A 23,172-nucleotide genomic window follows, 5' to 3' on the forward strand; every position below is an offset into this window, starting at 1 on the left:
AGTGTTAAACCTCTTAATGGGATATCTTATGTATGATACAGTATACAGTCTATCGCTGTTCATTATTTCTGTACATGGATGTGTCTGTTACTTGTATTGTTTCCTGGATACCATGGATATGTACTGCTGTGTTTACAACAGACATTCTGTGATAGCTTTGCCATTACTGATACTATACTGGCGCCCTCGCTCCGCGAGGATGGTCACGAGCTTTTGCACATGTCAACCACTACCAAGATAATGTGTGTGCATCAGGGTTTATGCTGATCACTTTAGTTGGACACACATTAAACAGGCCATGAAGTAGCCGCTGACCACATACCCCCATACAAGGTGTACAACTCACAGCCAGTGCACGATACAGCAGACAGGCCAAGAAGCAGCCACTGTCCACACACACCCATTTCAGAAGGTGTACAAGTGACCGTCTGCACACTGGCCCCATTGTTTGTTGGGAGTCCCTGCATTTTTTCTGAGGTATGATAATTCGCCTTTTGTAATGAGCTCCACGTGAAGTGTACAAAATCTGCTTGCCTCATATCAGAACACTAATGCATGTCTTATCAATGATGTGGGACACACCACCTTGATAAGCTGATAGCTTTCCATGGCCTTTTTACACTGCAAGCACACTGTGTGTGTGTGTGTGTGTGTGTGTGTGTGTGTGAAGGCATGGCACAAGATTCAGCTCATTCATTCTAGTCTCATCCAGACACAGTGTGCTGGGCTCACCACTCTCTTCCTGCAGGCAGTGCCCCCACAACACGTGGGTTAACTGGAGTTGGAGGGTAAAGGGGGGTGGGGGTGATATGCGATTGCGGGGAGGGTGCGGATGTGTGTGTGTATGTGTGTGTGTGTGTGTGTGTGTGTGTGTGTGGTCTTTAATTTGTCTATCCACTTAAAGTGATATTACGTGAGTGTGTGTGGATGGGAGGAGTGGGGGTATGTGTATTCTAATTGTGTGTGTTGTTGTTGTTTTTGTGTGTGTGTGTTTATGTCGTCAGTACAACAATGGTAAATCTAACAATAAATGGCTACTGAATTATACTATACTGTGGTATGTTGTGTTGCTCTGTTCACAAAACAAATACAATAAATAAATGCATAAATAAATAAATGAATAAATAAAACACACAAGCGAGCGCGCGTGTGCATTCTCCCCAAACTTAAACCTTTCAACTCCGAGACTTCAAACCATACTGCCAACGCATCCCATAGCTGCTCTCATTGACAGCAAACAACGGCTCACCATTTCCAATTTTCACTTCGCGCTAACTCTTCGATCAACCGACGGGTCCTCTGAAAATTTGGTCAACACGTAGAAGGCATGGGGGCCGGTCAATGTGGTCGATCTGAGCTCAGTTAATTCAGAAATGCGCATTTGCTTTGTACTTGAGTACAGACAAACAGACTAACTGACTGACTGACAGACAACGTGGACCCTGCACAAGCTCTTATGTAAGATACATGTAGTGTGCGTGCGCGCGCGCGCGTGCGTGCGTGCGTGTGTGTGTGTGTGTGTGTGTGTGTGTGTGTGTGTGTGTGTGTGACACAGTGACGGAGACAGAGACGGAGAGACAAATAAAAAAAAACACATATAGAAAGAGGAAGACAGAGACAGACGGACAGGAACGAAACAAACACACACACACACACACACACACACACACACACACGCACGCACACGCACACACACACGCACACACAGAGTGAGTGAGAGAGAGGGGGATCACACCCAAAACTCCTCACAAAAACCAGACATGTTTCACCTGCACCCGCCAGCCGTCCCTGCGAACAGATAACTAATCACCCGATGGCTGCTAATGAGGTCACCCCATCCACCCCCTTATCCCAACCTACCCCTATCCCCCCATCCTCACCCTCATCCTCACTACACCACTGAACTGCACACAGATGATCCAAACGTCAACCGTGCCCCTTGCCACCATCTTTAACACACCCCTACTCCCCTACCCAACCCCTTGCCTTACCCCCCCACCTCCACACCCCAACCCACCACCACATAACTCTATGATGATCCCCCCAAAACCCGCCCCACTGCCCTAATTTTTCACGCTTTCCCATCCACCCCCAATCCCATCCCCACGTCTCGTCTCCCCACATCCCTCCCTCCTCTCCAACACCACCCACATCCCTCCCCTCCCCCACAACCCTCTCCACCTCCAGTCCACCATCACAGACCCTGTGCCACTGCCATCACCTTTCACACCTTCCCCATCGCCCACCCCATCCACGATCCACCCCATCAATCTACCCTAATCACCACCACTACTCGAATCCCTCACCCTCCCTCTCTCTCTGTGTTCTCCTGGTCGTGTGATTGCGAGAGAAGGGGGGTGGATGATGATGACATAATAATAACGTTCCCCAGCCCGGGGCCTGCACAGATCATTTTTCTCCCCCTGCATTAACCTGATTGCCATTGACCAGGTGCTATTCTTGTAACGCACAGCCCACCTCCACACCCGTTCCCCCCACCCTACCCCCCACCCCCAAAATCCATACACCACGAAATGCGATCTCCTGGGTGGGGTTGGGGTGGGGTAAGGTTCGGGTGGGTGGCACAGAGATGTTCCTGCCAGCGTGGATTGTGATGGGGTAGGGTGGAGATTTGGGGGCGGGGGGTAGAGAGGAGTCACGTGGCCCCACCCACAGGACCTGCAGCGGTGGCCTCCGTCGTGGTAAGAGGCCCGACTGGGAATGGAGTGTCCACAGGTCTGAGTCCCACATACTGACCGGGACTTTTACTCCTACCGCCCCCCACCCCCTGCCCCCCTAGTCCTTCTGAATGGTGGTCTGGGTGCTATTGCTTCGGATCAGACGATAAACTCGAAGCACCGTATGCAATATGCACTTATCACACATAATAGAACCCACGGCAACAGAATGGTTGCCTCTGGCAACATTTTGTAGAAAATTCCGCTTTTGTAGCAAAATAAATACACTTACAGAAAAAAAAAATCTATAAAAGACAAAAGAAAAAAAATGGGTGGCTACGCGCTCCCCCCATGAAATGCAGCTCGAATTTCACACAGAGAAATCTGTTTCGACAAAAAGTAATGCAGTGTAATGCATTATAATACCTACCTGTTTTCCTGTTGTTTTTTGCCCACCCCAATCAATCTTTGTGTGGGAGAAACAGAAGAGGTGGACTACAAAGTATGATATCCTGACAGTTAAAAAAAAAAAAAAAAAAAAAAAAAAAAAACCGAAATGTGCTTCTATAAATAACTTTATCAGACTGTAAGTGACGTCTTTTTGTGCCAACGACTCTGCTTAAGAAAAGCGTGCTTTTATAAATAACGCTCCCAGAATGCACGCGACTTCTTATGGGCCGTTGACCAAAATTCTATAAATGTCCGTGGCCGTTGACACTGTTGCCAAAAACGGTTCCGCAAATCCACCTGACTGCTATTTATAGTTGTGCATGCGGGATGGGTGACTGCAGCCAGTCAATTCGATGAACCAAGTGGCGGGGTGAGGCACTGGGAGGGATGAACCAAGTGGCGGGGTGAGGCACTGGGAGGGATGAACCAAGTGGAGGGGTGAGGCACTGTAAGGGATGAACCAAGTGGCTGGGTGAGGCACTGGGAGGGATGAACCAAGTGGCGGGGTGAGGCACTGGGAAGGATGAACCAAGTGGTGGGGGGAGGCACTGGGAGGGATGAACCAAGTGGCGGGGTGAGGCACTGTAAGGGATGAACCAAGTGGTGGGGTGAGGCATTGGGAGGGATGAACCAAGTGGTGGGGTGAGGCACTGTAAGGGATGAACCAAGTGGCGGGGTGAGGCACTGTAAGGGATGAACCAAGTGGAGGGGTGAGGCACTGGGAGGGATGAACCAAGTGGCGGGGTGGGGTGAGGCACTGGGAGGGATGAACCAAGTGGTGGGGTGAGGCACTGTAAGGGATGAACCAAGTGGAGGGGTGAGGCACTGTAAGGGATGAACCAAGTGGCTGGGTGAGGCATTGGGAGGGATGAACCAAGTGGAGGGGTGAGGCACTGTAAGGGATGAACCAAGTGGAGGGGTGAGGCACTGGGAGGGATGAACCAAGTGGTGGGGGGAGGCACTGTAAGGGATGAACCAAGTGGCTGGGTGAGGCATTGGGAGGGATGAACCAAGTGGAGGGGTGAGGCACTGGGAGGGATGAACCAAGTGGAGGGGTGAGGCACTGTAAGGGATGAACCAAGTGGAGGGGTGAGGCATTGGGAGGGATGAACCAAGTGGAGGGGTGAGGCATTGGGAGGGATGAACCAAGTGGTGGGGTGAGGCACTGTAAGGGATGAACCAAGTGGAGGGGTGAGGCACTGGGAGGGATGAACCAAGTGGTGGGGTGAGGCACTGGGAGGGATGAACCAAGTGGAGGGGTGAGGCACTGGGAGGGATGAACCAAGTGGTGGGGGGAGGCACTGGGAGGGATGAGGGATGAACCAAGTGGCGGAGGGAGGTCTGTGAGTAATGTGTCAATGTCTGGGTCTCTGCAAATGGTTTTCCTGTCCATTCTGCAGTGTTGTCAGTCCATCGTGTTTTTCCTCTTCGCCTCCGTCTCCCTCCTCAACAGCTGACTGGAGGATCGTTTTAGCAAAACTATTGGATCTTGTGTCATGGTCAAGCCAACGCAGTTTTCTTTTTTAAACGTTACCATGTCGACAGAAAACAAAAGAAGAGGAGAAACATGTGGCACTGCACTATGGCGATACATTCTTCACAGGGAGAGCACCCTCACTTTCAACTTCAGATCTGCGTTTGTGGAAATTCTCACAAGCCGTCAACTCCATCCACCCTGAATGCTTTCCACTCGTCTCAAAGCAAGGGGGGGAAACAAAACCAAACCAAACTGGGAACTGTGAAAGAAAAAGGTTTGACTGAGAAGAGGAGTGGAGGCAGGTGGCAACATTTTCTGGTCGCTTGTTGACCTGAGCTGACTGACAGTGCAGGGGACAGCTGGTGACGACTGAGACTGACTGCAGAGAGTGACCTTAGTATTGCATTGTATTGTATTGTTCTACTGCATTGTATTGTTGTGTTGTAAGACTACGCGTATCACATTACATAATTACACACACACACACACACACACACACACACACACACACACACACATTCACACAACGAAAGAGAGAGAAATTTGCATGGGTTATAACCATGGAAGGTCTATGGATAGGCGTTTTCAAAAAGATGTGTTTTCAGATCAGTTTTGAAAGATTGAAATGAGGGAGAGTGGCGAAGATCGTGAGGTAAACTGTTCCAGACAGATGGAGCTGAATAAAATAAAATAAATTAGGAAAAGGAAGAATCACCGAAGGATCGGGTTTTAACACGGGGAGCAAGTAGCCATCGTGAATCGGGAGATGATCTGAGTTGTCGTGGGGGTGTGTAGGTTTGAATCAATTCTCTCAGATACTGAAGAGCAGCACCCAAAATGGAGCTGAAGGTGAGAATTGCAACTTTGTACTGAATGCGGGCAGAAATTGGTAACCAGTAAAGAGAATGCAGAAGATGAGTGATACTGTCAGTCTTTTTGTTCTAAAGATTAATCTTGCTGCTGCGTTTTGAACTTTCTTGAGTTTTTGTATTAAGTATTTAGGACAACCAATGAGGAGTGAGTTACAGTAATTTAGTCTGGACAAGACAAGAGAGCACACCAGAGTTTGTGTTGCTTGAGTAGTAAGGAGATGTCGGATGGAACTGATCTTTCGAATTTGAAAGTATGCAGCCTTGCATATCTGATTGTTCACGTGTTTCTTCATTGTGAGGTTTGAATCAAACGTCACACCCAGATTTTTCACTGCAGATACAAAGTCTACATCTGAATCTCCAATTTTAATAGAGGAAGGCAAGGAGTTGTTTACAGACAGTCTGCTTGAAGAAATAATAACAGCTTCAGTTTTACAATCATTTAATTGTAGTTTGTTTTGTATTTCACTGCATTATATTGTACTGCATTGGTTTTCTTTTTGTTTTTTGGTTGTTGTTTTGTGCTGTGTTGCATTTTAGTGTATGTGTATTATGTTTTACTGTGTTGTGTTGTGCTGTATTGTATTGTACAATTATGTATTAAACGGTTTTTCACCTGTATTGTATTGTACTGAACCGTGCTGTGCTGTGCTGTGCTGTGCTGTGCTGTGCTGTGCTGTCTTACAATGTACTGTAACGTATTGTATTGTACTGCGCTGTAACGTATCGAATAGTATATTGCAGTACGTTTTGGTCACTATACATTTGTCTGTAAAATTCGAAATGCTCTTTTCGGGTGGGGGGCGTCAGCACAGAGCAGCACAACCCAAGTCTTTTCCACCTGTCTGCAGTGCGTTTCTCTCACTATCAAAATGGAGTTTTCGGCAAGATTCTGCCTTTTGTTGCCCTGTGTTATTTTACGTGTGCTAAGTGCAAGCTGCACAGGGGACTTCGGCGTATCATCTCATCCGAAAGACTGTTCTTGTCTTCCCTGCTGCCCCCTGCTTTCCAGTTCTCTGCCATTAACTGATGTCCATTCCAGGCACGGCAATGTTTTCCATCCGCCTCCTGCACTCTTCTCTGCTTGTGTCTGCATCCAAAGAAAACATACCACTGGAAACACGCACACACACACACACACACGCACACACACACACACACACACACGCACACGCACACACACACACACACACACACACACACACACACACAGGGAGAGAGAGCTCCCTCATGAGCCCTCAGGCACATGCACAAGCTGATGTTTTTCTGTCCAGCTTCTTTCTGTTTCGTGCCAAGATAGCGCCGAAAGCGTGCAGGCAATGCGTACTGTCACGTTCATCAAATCTGTCGCCATTTCTTCTTCTTTTTCTTCTCTTTCTCTTCAGCGCTCATGGATTGCATTTCCCACTACTTTCGCTTATCATTTCTGACTGGTCTGTTATATAAATGACTGCTTTTCAGCCCAATATTTAGGCAGCTATACTCCGTTTTCAGGGTGGTGGTGGGGGTGTGCATGCTGGGTACGTTGATGTACCAACAACCCGCCACATACTGACACGGATAACAAGATCTTTATCATGCGAAGTTGATGTTCTGTATGTGTATATATACATACACTCTATGGTTAAAGGCGCCAGGAGAGGGGGGGGGGGGGGCAGGGGGGCAGTATTTGCATGCCTGGTAAACTTTAAGCTGACACGATTAAAACATTCTTTTATCAGAAACCAAACACCCAGTTGTTAGCTTAAAATAAAATATCTGAAATCTGTCAAAAGTGGAAACTCGTATTTTCCTCTATCATCATACCTTGAACATGCAACCTCCATCCCATAACTTATATTTTCGTTTCTTATCAGACCTTGAAAACGCACCCCCCCCCCCCTAACCCCCCACCCCATCCCAACAAAACAAATACCAACCAGACATGTAGAGGATAGGGTGTGTGACAAATGAGGCACAAAATGACAAAGGAGATGAAATGAATCACCTTTATTCAAAACAACAGCACATTGATATTCGCTGTCCGTCACGAAAGCCCAGAATCATAAAGTTCAACAGTCACCTGTGCCTATACACACATTTCCTTTTCACATTTTTTTTCTTTATAGCTGCTCGTCTAAACGAACCTGTGAACGTACTTTGACTATATCATAACGATCGTGTTTCCGTCAGTGCATGGATGCATGGAGCCAGTGCATGGATGCTGCTTGATGTGGTTTTGAGGCAATTTCATGGACCGCTTTCAGAACATAAAATCTTCACATTCATTGTCAGTTTTTAAAAACGACGTCAAAGTGTGCCGACTCGACTGACCCCCCCACACACACCACACAACTGCTTAAACAAAATAAAAACAAAAAAGGAAAATGTCTGACCTGCACACAAAGGCAACACGCCGGCGAGTGCCTTGAGAGCCTACGATGAAACACTAACCCAAAATGAAATAAAATGAACAAATAAATTCACATTCCTGTGCAGCTAACGTGGCCACACTCCTCACAGAACCAGCTTTCTTTTTGCCCTCTCTCTGTGTGTCCTCTCTCAGGGAGACATAAAGGGGGCATTACACGTACTGACACTGCTGAAAACCACCTGTCCAAACACGGCTCCACGAAGATCGTTAATTACCTCCATTACTTTCAGAATGCGTGTGATTCCGTTGCTGCCGTGTGTTTGTTGTTCAGGGCTGCTTTACAGCTATGTGATATTTTCATTCGTTTGATAAAAGGAAACTAGTTACCAAGGTATGGCAATGGTCTTGCTGAAACAATCCCCCAAGGAACTGTTGCGGGAGAGAGGCGGTGGGGAAGGCATATTAAAACCACAGACACAACGGACAGGGACACTATTTGCAGAGAACAAGGCTTTGACACACAGCCGACAGACCTGAAGGAGTCTGCTGAACTGTCCTGTGCGGCGCCCCATCACCCTTCAGGGAGATGAAGGAGAAGGAAAGATGTTCAAAGTTACTAAGTGGAGAACACACATTTGTTCTGCTCCAGAACGGGCGAAAAAGCCGAGTGATAAAAGCGTTGGACTTTCAATCTGAGGGTCCTGGGTTCCAATCCCGTTCACAGCGATTTTTTTCTCCTGTCTGTCATATCAACAGATGTGCAGATCTGTTACTGCCTGAACCCCCTTCATGTGCATACGTGTCCAGAAGATAAAATACGCACGTAAAAGATACCGTATCAACGTCAGCATTCAGGTGGGTCATAGATAGATGAACACACCCGCCATTCACACTTCCGGATATGGAACACACACACACACACACACACACACACACAGGAACCAGATCCCTAACACTCAGAAACAAGTACACCCCCTCCCTTCCTCCTCCCTTTCCCCTCCATCTCTCTGTGGGCAGGCCTGGGAGGGAGGGAGGTTACTGATCACCTGCTTCATTAGCTGATGAGGTTATTTCTGCACCTCCTTCCTCCACTCTCATGCTTTATCTCCCCTTACTTTCCCCTCCCTCCCTCCCTTCTCCCTTACTTTCCCCTCCCTCCCTACCTTCTCCCCCCTTACTTTCTCCTCCCTCCCTCCCTTCCCCCTTACTTTCCCCTCCCTCCCTCCCTTCTCCCTTACTTTCCCCTCCCTCCCTACCTTCTCCCCCCTTACTTTCCCCTCCCTCCCTCCCTTCTCCCCCCTTACTTTCCCCTCCCTCCCTCCCTTCTCCCCCCTTACTTTCTCCTCCCTGCCTCCCTTCTCCCCCCTTACTTTCCCCTCCCTCCCTCCCTTCCCCCTTACTTCCCCTCCCTCCCCCCCTTCTCCCCCCTTACTTTCTCCTCCCTGCCTCCCTTCTCCCCCCTTACTTTCCCCTCCCTCCCTCCCTTCCCCCTTACTTTCCCCTCCCTCCCTCCCTCCCTTCCCCCTTACTTTCTCCTCCCTCCCTCCCTTCTCCCATCTTACTTTCTCCTCCCTCCCTACCTTCTCCCCCCTTACTTTCTCCTCCTTCCCTACCTTCTCCCCCCTTACTTTCCCCTCCCTCCCTCCCTTTTCCCCCCTTACTTCCCCTCCCTCCCTACCTCCCACCCCTTACTTTCCCCTCCCTCCCTACCTTCTCCCCCCTTACTTTCCCCTCCCTCCCTACCTTCTCCCCCCTTACTTCCCCTCCCTCCCTACCTTCTCCCCCCTTACTTTCCCCTCCCTCCTTACCTTCTCCCATCTTACTTTCTCCTCCCTCCCTCCCTTCTCCCATCTTACTTTCTCCTCCCTCCCTCCCTTCTCCCCCCTTACTTTCCCCTCCCTCCCTTCCCCCTTACTTTCCCCTCCCTCCCTACCTTCTCCCATCTTACTTTCCCCTCCCTCCCTACCTTCTCCCCCCTTACTTTCCCCTCCCTCCCTTCCCCCTTACTTTCCCCCTCCCTCCCTACCTTCTCCCCCTTACTTCCCCTCCCTCCCTACCTTCTCCCCCCTTACTTTCCCTCCCTCCCTACCTTCTCCCCCCTTACTTTCCCCTCCCTCCCTACCTTCTCCCATCTTACTTTCTCCTCCCTCCCTACCTTCTCCCATCTTACTTTCTCCTCCCTCCCTACCTTCTCCCATCTTACTTTTCCCCTCCCTCCCTCCCTCTTCCCCCTTACTTTCCCCTCCCTCCCTACCTTCTCCCCCCTTACTTTCCCCTCCCTACCTTCTCCCCCCTTACTTCCCCTCCCTCCCTACCTTCTCCCCCCTTACTTTCCCCTCCCTCCCTACCTTCTCCCCCCTTACTTTCCCCTCCCTCCCTACCTTCTCCCATCTTACTTTCTCCTCCCTCCCTCCCTTCTCCCCCCTTACTTTCCCCTCCCTCCTTACCTTCTCCCCCCTTACTTTCCCCTCCCTCCCTACCTTCTCCCATCTTACTTTCTCCTCCCTCCCTACCTTCTCCCCCCTTACTTTCCCCTCCCTCCTTACCTTCTCCCATCTTACTTTCTCCTCCCTCCCTCCCTTCTCCATCTTACTTTCTCCTCCCTCCCTCCCTTCTCCCCCCTTACTTTCCCCTCCCTCCCTTCCCCCTTACTTTCCCCTCCCTCCCTCCCTTCTCCCCCCTTACTTTCCCCTCCCTCCCCACCTTCTCCCCCCTTACGTTCCCCTCCCTCCCTCCCTTCCCCCTTACTTTCCCCTCCCTCCCTACCTTCTCCCATCTTACTTTCTCCTCCCTTCCTCCCTTCTCCCATCTTACTTTCTCCTCCCTCCCTCCCTTCCCCCTTACTTTCCCCTCCCTCCCTACCTTCTCCCCCCTTACTTTCCCCTCCCTCCCTTCTCCCCCCCTTACTTTCCCCTCCCTCCCCACCTTCTCCCCCCTTACGTTCCCCTCCCTCCCTCCCTTCCCCCTTACTTTCCCTCCTCCCTACCTTCTCCCATCTTACTCCCCCTGACTTACTTTCCTTTCTCTATCCAATTCTTCTCCCGAGTCTGTACTTCTACCACCCATCCCTGCCCTAACTTCACCTTATCAAAAAAGAAATACGTTTCAGTCTTACACTCCGTTCCTTCAAACCCATTAAGTACACGAGTTATTTTTCCAACTCACTCCTACCTTTCTGACCTTGGTGCCCATCTACTTTTTCACACTACTTTTGGTCTCTTACTTTCGTTGCTTTTTTGTGACTTTTCTTAAATTTCTCCCTTTACTTTTAGGGTTGACCATCCCAAAAACTAAACATTGCAACACCCTCCATACTTATGCTCCTGTCCAACAACTTTTACTGCCATGACAGACGGACTGCTTATCACTCTCTTTTTCTGCTCTCTCGTTTCACCTGAACATGCACTGACCGATATGTAACTTTCCCATCCCTCCCTTACCCCCCCCCCCCCCCCCTCCCTACTCCTTCCCCCCCCCAACCTATATACTTTCCCTCTCCATCTCTCCTCCCTTCCTCCCTTCTCCCATCTTACTTTCTCCTCCCTCCCTCCCTTCCCCCTTACTTTCCCCTCCCTCCCTACCTTCTCCCCCCTTACTTTCCCCTCCCTCCCTCCCTTCTCCCCCCTTACTTTCCCCTCCCTCCCTCCCTCCCTTCCCCCCTTACTTTCCCCTCCCTCCCTCCCTTATGCCCCCTTACTTTCCCCTCCCTCCCTCCCTTCTGCCCCCTTACTTCTGACCATGTTGAGACAACCAGGTGTCTGGATTCTGTGTCAGCCTTACGTGTTTTCTGTTTGTGTGTTTTGCTTTTGCTTGGCGAAATGAGTAAGCTTTCTTGTGGACAGATCCAACACATCTCTCCTCGGAATGATGGTTTCTCAGTCACCATCAGGCTTAAGGAAATACACATCCATGCACACACACTGGGGAATCTTCTCTGTTCTATCACCACCAACATCTGTTGTTTATAATGATTTAAAAATGTACACAGAAATGTAAACAACACTCCAGGTCACAGCCGTTAATAATGGAGTGAAGGTGAGGCTGTACAGTCACAGACATGAGCCTTAAGAAGTGAACTCTATGCACTGTTGCTCTATGCAACAATTCTTCATCAACAGAAGTCTGTGAGGCTTGCTTACACACAGCCCATGCCCATGAGAGAGCAGAGAAGAAAAGGAAAAAAGGGAAACAAAGAAAGAAAGAAAAAAAAAAAGTTAACACAGTTATAAAAAAAAAAAAAAAAAAAAAGTAGTAAACAGAGTTTACACTACCGGTAATCCTTCAAAACCCGTATTTAAGTAAAACGAAGATTTGAATTTTTCCAACTAAACACAGTCCCTGAAGACATACATATGGTCTGAAACGTTGGATGCCTCTTATCAAAAAGTGAGTCTATTTCACAAACTGACAGTTGTGTGGGTTGTTTTGTTGTTGTTGTTTTTTTGTGGGTTTTTTTTTTATAAACTTTCTCCATTTGAATGTTAAGGGGGGTGGGAGGAGAGTAAAAATGAGAGAGAAAGAGAGAGAGAGAGACATAAGGGGAGACACCAAAAGGGGAGAAAGAGACAAAGAGATGCAAAGACAGAGATGCAGAAATAACTAGGACACGTCAGGAAACATAGCTATGAAGTGGACAGTGGCCAGGTGATACCAAACAAGACTGGGTGTGTACTGCAGGCATGACAGGACGGAGCACATGCTTGTGATGCACGTCTGTCTGTCTGTTGCTGCTGCTGCTGCTGTTTACAGTGACGGTGAGAGACAGGGGATGGCAGCTGACGATATGATAACACTGATAACACAGGCATTCCTCCACGTACCCCCCCCCCCCCCCCATCCCCACTCCTTCCCACCCCCCCACCACACACAGTGATGGTAGTGAGGAGCTGTGTGTTGGCCGTGTCATCATCATCATCATTGTATTGTTCACAATACATTGTGCAAGCGTGTGCATGCGCATGTGCATCCGCATATGTGTGTGTGTGTGTGTGTGTGTGTGTTTTGAATAACAGGAGTATTTTGAGGGCATTTCTATCATTTTTTTTTCTGGGCATGGTTTGACTTTGCTGTGTGTTTTTGATGTTGTGTGCATCTTTTGCCGTTCTGCATGTAACCTGTTTGTATCACAGGCTTTCAATGCTTCTAGTTGCTCTGTCTGAGATGATACACTGACACTTTTTTCTGACCACTGCCGGTTTACCGTGCAAAGTGTGGTGAGAGAAATATAGTGGATGTTTATCAGTGTGTCCAGCAGGTGTCGTATCACTTCGTGGTGTTGTTGTTTTTAATGGCCTACACCTCTGGCGTGTTTTCAGCTTGTACAGGGGTACAGAGACAATGCATACAGCACCAAAAATAATTCTGGAATTCATCTTCTGTCATCTGATGATCTCTCTCTGTGACATCCACGTGTATGTGAACAAACACACATACAGACACTCACATCCCATAGGGGGGGGGGGGGGGGTCAGGGGGGGACAACAACAATAACAACAAACACACATACAGACACTCACATCCCATAGGGGGGGGGGGTCAGGTGGGTGGACAACAACAATAACAAACACACATACAGACACTCACATCCCATGGGGGGGGGGGGGTCAGGTGGGGGACAACAACAATAACAACAAACACACATACAGACACTCACATCCCATAGGGGGGGGGGGGGCGCAGGGGGGGGACAACAACAATAACAACAAACACACATACACTCACATCCCATAGGGGGGGGGGGGGGGTCAGGGGGGAACAACAACAATAACAACAAACACACATACAGACACTCACATCCCATAGGGGGGGGGGGGGTCAGGGGGGGGACAACAACAATAACAACAAACACACATACACTCACATCCCATAGGGGGGGGGGGGCCAGGGGGGGACAACAACAATAACAACAAACACACATACAGACACTCACATCCCATAGGGGGGGGGGGGGTCAGGGGGGGACAACAACAATAACAACAAACACACATACAGACACTCACATCCCATGGGGGGGGGGGGGTCAGGGGGGGACAACAACAATAACAACAAACACACATACAGACACTCACATCCCATGGGGGGGGGGGTCAGGTGGGTGGACAACAACAATAACAACAAACACGCATACAGACACTCACATCCCATGGGGGGGGGGGGGTCAGGGGGGGACAACAACAATAACAACAAACACACATACAGACACTCACATCCCATGGGGGGGGGGGGGTCAGGGGGGGACAACAACAATAACAACAAACACACATACAGACACTCACATCCCATGGGGGGGGGGGGGTCAGGTGGGTGGACAACAACAATAACAACAAACACACATACAGACACTCACATCCCATGGGGGGGGGGGGGGGTCAGGTGGGTGGACAACAACAATAACAACAAACACACATACAGACACTCACATCCTATAGGGCTGGGGTCAGGGGGGGGACAACAACAATAACAACAAACACACATACAGACACTCACATCCCATGGGGGGGGGGGGGGTCAGGGGGGGACAACAATAACAACAAACACACATACAGACACTCACATCCCATGGGGGGGGGGGGGTCAGGGGGGGACAACAACAATAACAACAAACACACATACAGACACTCACATCCCAAGGGGGGGGGGGGTCAGAGGGGGGGACAACAACAATAACAACAAACACACATACAGCCACTCACATCCCATGGGGGGGGGGGGGGGTCAGAGGGGGGGACAACAACAATAACAACAAACACACATACAGACACTCACATCCCATGGGGGGGGGGGGGGTCAGGGGGGGACAACAACAATAACAACAAACACACATACAGACACTCACATCCCATAGGGGGTGGGGGGGTCAGAGGGGGGGACAACAACAATAACAACAAACACACATACAGACACTCACATCCCATAGGGGGGGTGGGGGGTTCAGGGGGGGACAACAACAATAACAAGAAGAAGACAATCAGTTGCAGAGAAATGCAACACTCTCCACACAAAAACATTGTACGGACACGTGTGAACGAAAGAGAGATGGGGAGAGAAGAGGAGAGTGAGAGAGAAAGACAGACTGACAAAGAGACAGACAGACAGACAGTGCAGAGATATATAGACAAAGTGAGAGAAGGGGAGAGAGAGAGAGAGGGAGAGAGAGAGAGAGAGAGGCGAACAGACAGACAGAAACATAGAGATAACACTACCACACACAAGCACATGTGCGCACACACACACACACACACACACACACACACACACACATCACACATACACACACACTGACCCACCTGTACATCAGTGATGTTCCCAGCGGTCAGCTGCAGTTCAGCAGTGGAGAACCACAGGTCAAGCTCCTGGTCATCATGCAGAAAGGTGGACCAGGCCGGAGCCAGGTGGGTCCAGGTGTCTGTCTTCTGCTGTCTGTGGCCGCACACCTCCCCCCACCGCTCCTGCCACACCGCCACCATGGTGTCAGTGTTCTACATGGTTCACTAAATGGTGAGGACCACAATCAGTGTTCTACACCCTTCACTGAATGTTGAGGACCACAATTAGTTATCTACACCCCTCACTAAATGTTCAGGACCACAGTGTTCTACACCCTTCACTGAACGTTGAGGACCACAATTAGTTATCTCACCCCTCACTAAATGTTCAGGACCACAATCAATGTTCTACACCCTTCACTAAATTTTCAGGACCACAGTGTTCTACACCCTTCAATGAATGTTGAGGACCACAGTCAGTGTTCTACACCCTTCACTGAATGTTGAGGACCACAGTGATCTACACCCTTCACTGAATGTTGAGGACCTCAGTGATCTACACCCTTCACTGAATGTTGAGGACCTCAGTGTTCTACACCCTTCACTGAATGTTGAGGACCTCAGTGATCTACACCCTTCACTGAATGTTGAGGACCACAGTGATCTACACCCTTCACTGAATGTTGAGGACCTCAGTGATCTACACCCTTCACTAAATGTTCAGGACCACAATCAGTGTTCTACACCCTTCACTAAATGTTAAAGACCTCAATCAGTGTTCTACACCCTTCACTAAATGTTCAAGACCACAACCAGTGTTCTACACCCTTCACTAAATGTTCAGGACCACAATCAGTGATCTACACCCTTCACTAAATGTTCAGGACCACAATCAGCGTTCTAAACCCTCCACTAAATGCTCAGGACCACAATCAGTTTTCTGCACAGTTCTACATGGTTCACAGAGTGTTCATGACCACAATCAGTGTTCTACATCCTTCACTAAAGGTTCAGAACCATAATCAGTGTTCACCCTTCACTGAATGTTCAGGACCACAGTGTTCTACAAAGTTTACTAAATCTTAAAGACCACAATTCCTGTTCTACACCCTTCACTAAATGTTCAAAGGGACTCAAAGGGAAACAGCATCATGCTTTAAAAACCTTGCAAACTGGTAAATAATTGCAGAACCATGCATTAAACTGCACATATCTGAGCATTAAAACATCATACTGATCTAAACTATCAGCCAGGCACAACACGGGACACTGCCCTACCAGGCTTGGCTCTCTAGAAAGGAAACAGAAAGAAGTCAGTTGTGACATCACATGATCTGTGTTTAAAGCCAACTTCCAGGATTGCTCGGTTTAGAACAACTGCGAGAAAAGATGGATATTCTGTGATTCAAAATACTGACCAAATTCATCGTTTTCAAAAGCTGCAACAGTCAAATCACTGTCTAAGAAACATATGATTTTTGGGGGGCACAACAGAGTCAGCAAACACGCAGTTTCCACGTCAGCACTCACAACTTTGATCTGTCAGTGTTGTATGTTTCAGCAGCTTGTCTCAACTCTCCTCTGTACACTCAGGTTCCAAATTATAAGAAACTAAGCCAAAATCCATGCCATACCTTGCACAGTATTGTTTTATAATGAATTTGTTTTGATCTGCTTCACAAGTCAACCAAAAGCAAAAGTGAGTCTCTGCACTGGTGATGGTGTCTAAAAACACTTATAGTGAATAGACGTTAAACTGAAGATAAAAAAACCATTTCAAAATCGCTGCCTACACTAAAATTCAAAATCTGATTTTTTTTTTCTGAACGTACATATTTGTTTGCTTCAAAAGAGCAGCAGATGAGTCATAACTTCTATTAATGTAAAATCTATGTAAAAACAAAATCTATTTATGTAAGCCATAAAGCCAGACCAATTCATGTCCTCTTGAAGGACCGCTTGGGAACTTTCACAGTTTTCTGTTTGAGGGCCTGGTGGAAATGACAAACAGCGGTGTGTGCAGCCAGTGTCATGAACACCACTCATAGCGTCAGGTCCTTTCTTGCACACGCATTTCTTTTTATTTCGTTTTATAATGAAAAACCACAGTTATCATATATAAGCCACTTAATAACTGTCAATATTTGGCCGATACATCAATTTTTCAAACGCATTTTTCATGTTGTTCACGGTGCACGAATGCGTTAAACAGCTGTTTCTGTGTTCAGTGTTAAATGAGGGGCTAGAAGTAGACCATATACAGCCTGCATAATTCAAATCATCTCTCCATTATTGTTCACATTAAACTTTATGACAACAAACCTGCTTTTATGAAGGGGTCCTTAACTTTTTGTGGATCAAGTATGTTTGACCTGCATGGGTTATCCATTAACTTTCATTTGATAGTTCATCAATGCGAGGTGCACATTTACTTTATTTTCCACATTTCGAAAATTGCTTTCGCTCTTCATAAAGCGCAGTGAGCCTGCCCTTAGAGGGGGGGAGGGGGGGGGGGGGGGGGGGGGGGTCACACCAAAAAAGGCCTCCTCTTCAACAAGAGAACTGAACAAACCATGAAAAAGTGTAATAAACAATCTGGACATCATCTGTTTATCTTTTCCCATGACAAAAGATGACAGGAGTGCTGTTGTTTGGGGCATCATAAAGCTGAAGCCTTTTGACTGTGAATTTGTGCTTTCTGGGACAGGCGCTTGTAGACTTATTGGGATGGGACACTTGGGGACTGAAGCAGGAGGGCGTGGAAGCAGAATGAGAGAGGGGATGGGGTTTCTGAGAGAGTGTGGGGGCAGGGGGAGAACACTGAGTGGCAGGATAAAGACGGGAGGAAGAGAGGGACAGTGTGTGTGTGTGTGTGTGTGTGTGTGTGTGTGTGTGTGTGTGTGAGTGGCTGTGTGTGTGTCAGTGTGTGTGTGTGTGTGTGTGTGTGTGTGTGTGTGTGTGTGTGTGTGTCTGTGTGTGACTGTCTGTGTCTGTCTTTCTGATTACATTTTCATGGAATGCTTTCTTAACATAATCCGGCTGGTTGAACAATGAATTTCCATACCTGTGTATAGACAATAAACCAGTCTTGTGTCTGAAGTCTTCAGTCTTTAAAAGTACTAAACTGAAGAAATGAACAAAGAAGACGAGAAACAGTGATGATTCCACAGTGTGAAATGTTTCAAAAAAGAGAGGCAGAAAGAAAGCGGTGATGATACTTACCTTCAGTTCCTGCAGACTGCTGCTGATGCTGGCATGAGCGACAGAGTCACAGCCCTTTTCCTGAAGCAGTTGCTCCCCTTGTTTTAGGACTGCAGTGATCTCCCTTTGCAGTACCTCCCCCTCCTCCTCCATCCTCTGTTCACAAACATCAGTGAAGGTTTGTGTCGCTATTCGGATGGGTTGCTTTCGCTGTATCTATCGGCTTAACTTTCCATGTACCACTCCTATCATACTCTTCATTTTTCCAGTAAACAACTCTTTATACTTCCAGAACATAAAAATAAGACAGCGATAGGGGAATGCCATTTTCAGAAGCTGTTTCACTGCCCCCCGAATTTGGAATCCATTGCCATCCACTCTGCATAACAGCTCAACTGCACAGCAGCACAACTCAGCTCAAGACATGTTTTATTTCCCTTCACAATGTTCTGGGCTCTGTGTGTGAGGGTGGATGTGTGTTAGCGCACACATGTAGAATGCATCTCTTTGCAGGTGTGTGTGTGTGTGTCTGTCTGTGTGCATGAGTGTAGTGCACTTGTGTGTGTGTGTGTGTGTGTGTGTGTGTGTGTGTGTTCATAGTCTCTCTCTCTCTCTCTCTCTCTCTCTCTCTCTCTCTCTCATTAACCCATGGCCAATGACATTAAAGTGTCAAAGTGTCAAGTGTGTCTCTCAGAGACAGAATAATATCATGTTTTAAGCAAAACTTGCATCCCTGTTTGGAAAGTAATAAAGTAATGGACAAAGTATATTCCTGGTATTACTAGTAACAAAATGTTGAACTGGAAAAATATATTTATACAGTCAAACAAACGGTACTGAAATACTTGCTAGATTCTCAAAGAGACTGTATGATTGCATGCAAGTAAGAGATGGCTTGATATTGGAAGTTGTGTTCTTTTTTGTATGGAATTTGTCACATTTTCTTTTCCAGGACTGGTAGTTTTGTGGGTGCTTTTTTATTTTTATTTATTTTGTTGTTGTTGTTGTTGTACTTTCTTTCTTTCTTTGCGTTTGTTTATTTTGTTTTTATTGTGTTTTGTTTCTGTTTTTGTTTCGGTGTTTTCCCAGGTTGTACAAGATGGATACTGACAATGTTTTCAGCCCTGATAGGAGGAATGTGGCAAAATGGTTAAGATGATCATCTGCCAACACAAGAGTCCATGAAGGTCTGGGTTTGAATCCCACTACTGCCCTTTCGCCCAAGTTCCTGTGTGCATCACACACTTGACACACTGAAAAGGAACCCCTGGCAATGAGAGTGTTTTTCCTCTGGCGAAATTCTGTTGACAAAATCCACTCCGATAGGTTCACAAATACACATGCATGCACTCAAAGCCTGACTAAGCACGTTGGGTTATGCTGCTGGTCAGGCATCTGCCTAACAGATGTGGTGTAGCGTATGTGGATTTGGCTGAACGCACTGACGCCTCCTTGAGAAAGTGACACTAAAACTGAGAACTCAGCCCTGGTAAGGCCCTGTGGGGTGAGCTGGGCAGCCAGCAACAAAAGACACGTGGCGCTTCATGAGGCGCTTCATGAGGTGCTTCATGAGGTGTTTCATGAGGTGCTTCATGAGGTGTTTCAAGAAGTGTTTCATGAGGTGCTTCATGAGGCGTTTCATGAGGCGTTTCATGAGGTGCTTCATGAGGTGTTTCAAGAGGTGTTTCATGAGGTGCTTCATGAGGTGTTTCATGAGGTGCTTCATGAGGTGCTTCATGAGGTGTTTCATGAGGGGCAACCACTGTGCTGAACACTCTACCCATACTTGTGTTGGTGGTTTTTTTTAAATTCTGATTTGTGACCATGATACCCCCGCCCCCCGCCCCCCTCTCCCCACAGCCCCAAACTCACCTCCATGCAGGTGTCCACATTCTCAGTGAAGTCACTCTCCCTCATCTCCCCCTCCGTCACCACCTCCTTGTCATAGGCCGCCATCTTGTTCTGCAGGGTCTGGCAGGCCACGATGAGCTCCTCCCCCTGCCCCTCTCCACCCTCCTTCAGCTGGCGGGAGGACTGTGTGGGGGGTGAGGGGGTCGTCTTCAACTTGGTGACCTCTGTGCTGCTGCTGATGACCTCTGTCTGGACTGTGGGTTTGGTCTGAGGACACAATAAATAGTCATTATACAAATGATTGAACTGGTTCAATCAATGTTTCTCTGCTTGTGAAACATGGACTCTGACTGCCAAGCTTCAAAAGAAGATAAAAACCATGGAAACGAGATGCTTCTGAAAGCTACTGGCATCTCATACACTGAGCACGTCAGGAACACTGAGGTCCGACAGAAGATCACCCAATCCACTGGACCCACAACGACCTCCTAACCGTCATCAAGCTCAAATGGCATGGACACGTCACAAGATCCAACAAGCTGACCAAGACCCCTCTGCAGGGCACTGCACCAGGCAGCAGGAAGAGAGGGAGGCAAAAGAAAATGTGGCAGGACACCAAAGAATGGACAGACCTGAATTTCCCAGATTCACAGAGAGGTGGGAGAGACAAGAACTGATGGAGAGAACTGGTCTGGGAATCATCTGCAGTGCCCTGATGACCCTCCGCTGGGTTAGGGGATAGGTGAAGGTGAAGGAATTATATTGATAATAATAACAATGATTATGATGATGATGATGATGATGATGATGATGATGATGATGAGATAATGATAATTATAATAATATGACAATATGAAGAATGATGATGATGATGATGGTAATGATATAATGATACTGAGGATAATTCTAGACGATTACAGTGTGTAACTATACAGTACTACATGCACAATTCACAATGCCACCATGAAGATTAAAAAAGATTCATGAATAAAAACTGACAGTACCTCTAAAGCACAAGGGCATGCGCACACAATTACAACTGTAAATACCCAGGTGCACACACATTTCAAACACATGTATCCCTGCACTCACTTAAACACTCACACATAACACTTCCTCCACACACACACACACACACACACACACACACACACACACACACACACACACACACACACACACACACACACACACACACACACACACACACACACACACACACCACCTTGAGAAGCGTGGCCACCTCCTCCCAGCGCTGGTTGAGGTGGGTCAGTTCAGGCTCCACCATGGGGGTGAAGCGGTGACTGCGGGACATGAGGGTGATGGCCAGGTCTCGAACCTCATCCACCTGACTCTTCATCTCGTTCATCTCCTGCTGCAAGGTGTGCTGCACACACGTCAACATGGAACATGTCATGGTCAACTTCCATGTCTTTATCAAATCAAACACACACATCAACATGGAACATGTCATGGTCAACTTCCATGTCTTTATCAAATCAAACACACACGTCAACATGGAACATGTCATGGTCAACTTCCATGTCTTTATCAAATCAAACACACACATCAACATGGAATATCTCATGTCATTATCAAATCAAACACACACGTCAACATGGAATATCTCATGTCTTTATCAAATCAAACACACACGTCAACATGGAATATCTCATGTCTTTATCAAATCAAACACACACATCAACATGGAATATCTCATGTCATTATCAAATCAAACACACACGTCAACATGGAATATCTCCTGTCTTTATCAAATCAAGCACACACGTCAACATGGAATATCTCATGTCTTTATCAAATCAAACACACACGTCAACATGGAATATCTCATGTCTTTATCAAATCAAACACACACGTCAACATGGAATATCTCACGTCATTATCAAATCAAACACACACGTCAACATGGAATATCTCATGTCTTTATCAAATCAAACACACACGTCAACATGGAATATCTCATGTCTTTATCAAATCAAACACACACGTCAACATGGAATATCTCATGTCTTTATCAAATCAAACACACATGTCAACATGGAATATCTCATGTCATTATCAAATCAAACACACACGTCAACATGGAATATCTCATGTCTTTATCAAATCAAACACACACGTCAACATGGAATATCTCATGTCTTTATCAAATCAAACACACACGTCAACATGGAATATCTCATGTCTATCAAATCAAACACACATGTCAACATGGAATATCTCATGTCTTTATCAAATCAAACACACATGTCAACATGGAATATCTCATGTCATTATCAAATCAAACACACACGTCAACATGGAATATCTCATGTCTTTATCAAATCAAACACACACGTCAACATGGAATATCTCATGTCTTTATCAAATCAAACACACACTTCAACATGGAATATCTCATGTCTTTATCAAATCAAACACACATGTCAACATGGAATATCTCATGTCATTATCAAATCAAACACACACGTCAACATGGGATATCTCATGTCTTTATCAAATCAAACACACATGTCAACATGGAATATCTCATGTCTTTATCAAATCAAACACACACGTCAACATGGAATATCTCATGTCTATCAAATCAAACACACATGTCAACATGGAATATCTCATGTCTTTATCAAATCAAACACACACGTCAACATGGAATATCTCATGTTATTATCAAATCAAACACACACGTCAACATGGAATATCTCATGTCTTTATCAAATCAAACACACACATCAACATGGAACATCTCATGGTCAACTTCCATGTCTTTATCAAATCAAACACGTGTGCACATGCATGCAGATACATACATAAACATGCGCATGCAAGCAAATAAAACCCTGTTTAAAGGTAACCACACATCAAAAATGATACAGTGAAATGTACATGTATATGAAATCAGATAGACATGTAGGTAATGTATGTTTGTTCATATGGTTTTGGTTGTTTTTTTTGTTGGTTTTTTTTTTTTTTAATTCTTTATTCTATTTCATTTGGGGGCCAA

At 46.9% G+C, this 23,172-nt stretch overlaps 1 protein-coding gene across 4 annotated transcripts in view; it reads right to left on the bottom strand.

The window, feature by feature from the left end:
* Positions 1–23,172, bottom strand: part of LOC143282994 (dystrophin-like) — a 448,581-nt gene that overhangs the window by 317,852 nt on the left and 107,557 nt on the right. For all 4 annotated transcript variants that reach the window (XM_076588970.1, XM_076588967.1, XM_076588968.1 and 1 more), the window contains 4 exons: positions 21,373–21,534; positions 20,169–20,414; positions 18,318–18,452; positions 15,117–15,278 (listed from right to left, as the gene is read on the bottom strand). In XM_076588970.1, coding sequence (XP_076445085.1) covers positions 15,117–15,278; positions 18,318–18,452; positions 20,169–20,414; positions 21,373–21,534 — 705 coding nt within the window. The remainder of the gene's footprint in view (positions 1–15,116; positions 15,279–18,317; positions 18,453–20,168; positions 20,415–21,372; positions 21,535–23,172) is intronic.

This window comes from Babylonia areolata, chromosome 6, assembly GCF_041734735.1.
Source record: "Babylonia areolata isolate BAREFJ2019XMU chromosome 6, ASM4173473v1, whole genome shotgun sequence".
In the NCBI taxonomy this organism is placed as follows: Eukaryota; Metazoa; Mollusca; class Gastropoda; order Neogastropoda; family Buccinidae; genus Babylonia; species Babylonia areolata.